General features: G+C 39.9%; 1 protein-coding gene across 1 annotated transcript in view; it reads right to left on the bottom strand.

The window, feature by feature from the left end:
- Window positions 1-550: 550 nt before the first annotated feature.
- The window catches only part of LOC134337495 (procathepsin L-like), a 50,269-nt gene continuing 44,819 nt past the window's right edge, over window positions 551-6,000 (bottom strand). The window contains exons 7-8 of the mRNA XM_063032560.1: window positions 3,031-3,136; window positions 551-1,904 (exon numbers count right to left, since the gene is read on the bottom strand). Coding sequence (XP_062888630.1) covers window positions 1,805-1,904; window positions 3,031-3,136 — 206 coding nt within the window. The 3' untranslated portion in view covers window positions 551-1,804. The remainder of the gene's footprint in view (window positions 1,905-3,030; window positions 3,137-6,000) is intronic.

Raw genomic sequence — 6,000 nt, 5'->3', positions numbered from 1 at the left:
ATATTCCGTCTGGGTAGCCTCCAACCTGATGGCATGAACATTGACTTCTCTAATTTCCATTAATGCCCCTCCTCCCATTCTTACCCATCCCTTATTTATTTATTTATTTATTTATTTATTTATTTATTTATTTATTTATTCCTTTTTTTTCTCTCTCTGTCCCTCACAATCACTCCTTGCCTGCTCTCCATCTTCCTCTGGTGCTCCCCTCCCCCTTTCTTTCTCCCATGGCCTCCCGTCCCATGATCCTGTCCCTTCTCCAGCCTCGTATCCCTTTTGCCAGTCAACTTTCCAGCTCTTAGCTCTGTCCCTCCCCCTCCCCACCACTTTCAAATCTCTTACTATCTCTTCTTTCAGTCCTGACGAAGGATCTCGGCCTGAAACGTCGACAGTGCTTCTTCCTATGAATGCTGTCTCGCCTGCTGCGTTCCACCAGCATTTTGTGGGTGTTGCTTGAATTTCCAGCATCTGCAGATTTCCTTGTGTTCGAATTAAATCCACTGTACTTCAATGTTGCAAAACAACATAACAAGAAAACATCCAAGGGGGTGAATACTTTTTATAGAACTGTATGTCAACAGATACAAACCTGAGAGTCAATATGACAAATGGAATAAATCTCGAATTTCTATGGACTGTTTTGTCAAAAGTTCTAATATATATTGCATTCAATTAATTGTATAACTAAAATTACCTTTGTGCAAAAGTAACTCATACATAACCACATCACACAGTCAACAAGTAATCAGCTGTTGGGCTACTCTGCATGTTTGATTACAATACTAAATTTCCCATAAAGAACCTAATTCACAGGTTTTTAAACATTTTTACAGAGCTCTACTGGATAACTGACAATCTTCTCAACATTTCTCATCAGATTGTGCAGCCCCATAACGTGTTAGTGGGTTTAAAAATAAAATTAAACCAGTAAGAGATATTGGGAGAATCTTATGAAAATACCAATATTTTAATGTATTTAAATGCATTACCTTATCCCAAGTTAAGCACTTTGGTTCGAAAGTATTTGACAAATAACCCATTTTATTCTCTGTACATACACAGTTCATTGAAAGTAATTACACAAGAGGAGAGGTAAATTCCATCAAGGAATACGGATTAATCAGTGTCAGCCACAGAGCTGAAGATAGAGGAAATCATTTGAATGGGTTCACAGAAAGCAGATGATTGCACAGCAACCTCAAACAATTTACACTGAGAACTTGGTCTAGTTAAAGATTAGAGAAAACAGAAGTAAAAGCAAAACTAAATTTGCAATGTTTTCCAAGAAAATCAGGATAATTTCTTCACAAGCTTATGGTGAGTGGAGGGTAGCTCCTGACAACTATGCAGATAAAATTATCTCAGTTACTAACAACAGTGTGCCCAGTGGACTTTGTGGATGGTTGGATAACCCGACATCTCCAATGTGTCTGGGAATAGTGTTGGCAATGTAAAACCCAAAGTCAATGTTAAAACCAAAATGGCACTTTTTCTCATCACAGATTAGGTAGAATGGTGTCCAAGGTAGAATTATTATATAACAGTATTTAATTGTCATTTGGCTCTTGGCCTGTTGATAATTAATATCATAATTAATGATGGGCTCAATATAAGTGACACCAAAACTGAAATGAATAATTCAGATGCAACAACAAAGCATAATTCAAAGACTATGTGCTGGAAACTAGAATTAACTCATGTTTCTTTGCAATAAACGAACATCCAAACAATATTATGTAGAAGCATTTAATGTTGCAGAAAATCTTATATGTTTTGTTTTGCAAAGATGATAATCCCTGCTGTCCTAAACCAGAGGATAAACTGCAAAGCTAGCAATAGCACAGTTGTTGTTCCTGTCCTTGGCCATCTTGATGTACCCATGGTCTCCCCACCAGATGCCAAAGCTGAGGATAAAATAAATTAAAATTTGAGTCAAATCTAGTCAAATTACATTTATTATTTATAAAACAATCGATACAAGCCTTCCTAAATGTCCAAATCTGAGGAGTAATCACTGGGGAAGGACTTGTTCAAGTCACTCTGTCTCAGTTTGTGCCCTTTACAATGGAACTGGCTCCCATGCCAATGAACGGGTCTGTTTCAGGATCAAGGCTGGATTCCCCTACAAGACTGACATTGAAAGACGGAGGACAAAAGGATTTAGCTGGTGGGACTCCACAAGACCGATAGGTTGATAATGTTTCTTTGGTAATCATGGACATGGAGACTTTGATTCCAATTTACTTGTTATATCACAGAATGGACATTGAACTTCACAATCCCAATCCAGGCTGAGTTCTCCAATTTAATCATGATACAAGAGTCAATGGTGTGATACAGTCGGTGCTGCTCATACAAAATGTGAACATCAGAACTGCAAAACCCAGAGGTTCTTTGAGTGTCCAGAACAAGAACGGTTTCAGGAAGGAACCTTGAAAGGGAGTGGTGTCTGAGAGAGAAAATACATCACAGATCATTTTCTGCTTCAATCTGGCAGACCAAAACCAAACTGTGGCAAAAATCATTGGCAGTGTGGTTAGACTTTAACTGACTCCATTGCCACAGACGGCTATAGAGGCCAATAATTGGGTGTACTTAAGACAGAGATTTATACGTTTTTGACTGGTAAGAAGGGGTTAAGGTTCATGGAGTGAAGGCAGAGGAATTGGACTGAAAACAAATTCAGCCATCATTGTATGCCACAGCTGACTCAGTGGGCTGAATGGCCTGATTTTCTTACGATATTTTGTATTCATATAATACACTGTTGCCCATCTCCACCTGCCTTAAAAGTAACCTCATCCTTTTCCAAATGGGCTTCATTTTGTAAAAAATTAACATTTATTTCACAATCTTCATTATACGGAGAAAATATACGTTGGAGATTTTGAAATATTTCTTTTCACTCTGGAACATTGAAGTACATTTGACAAATCTAAGACCTGTTTGAATAGTTTATCCTCTCTCTATGCAGTGGCTATAATTGTTCACATGCTTAGGTTTTGATGTGTGTTGTTCCGATATATATACCTGTTTTTAACAATCCAATAGTTCTCTCCATTTTCGCTTCCGTATCCCACTGCTAGGACTCCATGGTTAGGTTCAAAATTATTGCAATTCGGCTCATAGTAAACACCTGTAGTGATAAAGAGTTTAAATCACAAGGTTATTATTAGACGTCACAATCTCAGCATGTATTCTGTTATTCCTCCGTGTGTACACTGCCTTTAGATAAAACAAGTTGATCAGAAGTCAAATGCATCCAAGGAGCAAAATATATCTTTGTTACTTTACTGGGCAGATATTAGCATCACAGAGCAGTGGCTGATTGGCAGGGATACTTTTCATATTGGCTGCCGGTGACTAGTGGTGTTCCACACTGATCTGTGTTGGGACCGCTTCTTTTTACATTCTATGTCAATGATTTGGGTGATGAAATTGATGGCTCTGGGGCCACGTTAGTGGATAATATGAAGATAGGTGGAGGGGCAGGTAGTGTGAGGAAGCGGAAGCTGTAGAAGAACTTAGATAGATGAAGAGCATGGGCAAAGAGATGGCAGATAGAATACAGTGTCACAGAGTTATGGTCATGCACTTGGGTAGAAGAATAAAAACATAGACCTTTTTCTAAACAGAGAGAAGCTCAAAAATCTGGGGTGCAAAGGGATTTGGGAGCCTTTGTGCAGGATCCACTGAAGATTAATTTACAGGTTGATTTTGGGGTAAGGAAGGGAAATACAATGTTAGCATTCATTTCAAGAGGACTAGAATATAAAAGCAAAGACATAATGCTGAGACTGTATAAGGCGGTGGTGAAGCCTCACTTGGAGTACTGTGAGCAGTTCTGAGCCCCTTATTTAAGAAAGGAAGATCTGATATTGAACAGCGTTCAGAAGAGGATCAAGAGAATGATACAGGAAATGAAAAAGTTCTCAGATGAGCAGTGATTGAAGGCTATGAGCCTGCACTGACTGGAATCTAGAGGAACGTGAAACCCATCGAATGTTCAAAGGCCTGGACAGGGCGGATGTGTAGACGTTGTTTTCTTTAGCTGGGGGAATCCACGACTAGATGGCACAGCCTCAAAATCGAGGGACATCAATTTCGAACAGAGATGAGGAGTAATTTCTTTAGCCAGAGGATGGCGAACCTGTGGAGATTGCTGTGGCTGTGTGTGCCAGGTCACAGGGTGGAAGGGGACACAGGCAGGGATGACAGCAGTGCAGCAATGGCAGGAGTTTCTGGAAACAATGCGTAAAGTGCAGGATAGATACATCCCAAAGTAGAGGAAGTATTCTGAAAACAGGATTATGTACCCTGGCTGACAAGGGATGTCAAAGGCAACAGAACAGCAAACAGGGGAGCATATAATAGAGCAAAAATTAGAAAGAAGTTAAACAATTGGGGGAAGGAAATGAAATATGTAGGTAAGCTGGTGTATGATGTCAGAATTATGCCAAATGTTAATTCAGATTTATAATGAATAAAAGAGAGGCAAGAGTAGATATTGGTCTGCAGGAAAATGATGCTGGATAGATACTAATGGGGGTACAAGGAAATGGTGAACAAACTGAATGAGTATTTCGTATCCATCTTCACTCCAAACAGCAGTGCCTGAAGTTCAAGAGTGTTGGGGACAGACGGGATTGCAGTTGGTATTACTAGGGAGATGGTGCTTGGGAAACTGTAAGGTCTGAAGGTAGATCAGTCACCTGGACCTGATGAACTACATCCCAGTGTTCTAAAAGAGGCAGCTGAAGAAACTGTAGAGGCATTAGTAATGATCTTTCAAGCACCAGTAGATTCTGCCATCTTTCCAGAGGACTGAAAAATTGCAAATACCATTTTATTCTTCAAAAGGGAGGGAGGCAGAAGAAATTATAGGCCAGTTAGTCTGATCTCAGTGGTTGGGAATATGTTGGAGTCGATTGTTAAGGATGTACTTTGGGGCTATTTTTAGGCACGTGACAAAAGAGGCCTAAGTCAGCATGGTTTCCTTAAGGGAAAGTCTTGCCTGACAAATCTCTTGAAATTCTTTGAAGAAGTAGCAAGCAGGATAGACAAAGGGGAATCAGTGGACGCTGTGTACTTGGATTTTCAGAAGGCCTTTGACAAGGAGCTGCACATGAGGCTGCTAAAGAAGGTAAGAGCCCAGGATATTACAGAACAGATACTACCGTGGATAGAGCATTGGCTGATTGGCAGGGATCCTTTTCGTATTGGCAGCCAGTGACTAGTGGTGTTCCACACTGACCTGTGATGGTACCGCTTCTTTTTACGTTCTATGTCAATGATTTGGTTGATGAAATTGATGGCTTTGTGGCCAAGTTATTGGCAATATAAAGATAGGTGAGGGACAGCTAGTGTACGGAAGCAGAAAAACGTGGGAAGATCTTTCTGAAACTTATTGAATGTTCAAAGACCAAGATAGAGTGGATGTGAAGAGGATGTTTCCTTTAGTGGGGAATCTAGGACCAGAGGGCAGAGCCTCAACATAGAGTGATGTCAATTTAGAACAGACATGAGGGGGAATTTCTTTAGTCATAGGGTGGTGATTCTGTGAAATTCATTGCGCTGTGGAGACCAGCTTACTGGGTGTGCTTAAGGCAGAGGCTGATAGATTCTTCACTAGGCAGGGAATGACAGTTTATGGGGAGAAGGTTGGAGAATGTGGTTGAGAGGGAAATTGGTCAGCCATGATGAAATGGTGAAGCAGACTTGATGGGCCAAGTGGCCTAATTCAGATCCTATGTCTCATTGTCTTGTACCAAAATAACAACAGCTCTGACTGCATACTTCATATCAGTGAGGGAATTTCATGAACGAATGCTAAAAAAAATCCAAAGGAGAGGAGATGATGATCTTCAGTTTTGGAAGATCTTTTCTTCAGGATTTTGTTTAAAAATACTAAAGCAGGGAAATTAATATTTCTTAATTTTTTTTATTTCAGATTGCACTGAAAACAACAAAATCGTTAACAGAGATGAAAGTTAGGTAAAG

The sequence above is a fragment of the Mobula hypostoma genome, chromosome 24 (genome assembly GCF_963921235.1).
Source record: "Mobula hypostoma chromosome 24, sMobHyp1.1, whole genome shotgun sequence".
NCBI classification, from domain to species: domain Eukaryota; kingdom Metazoa; phylum Chordata; class Chondrichthyes; order Myliobatiformes; family Myliobatidae; genus Mobula; species Mobula hypostoma.
Note: the sequence above shows the minus strand (reverse complement) of the source record. Positions and strands in the feature narration are given on the sequence as shown.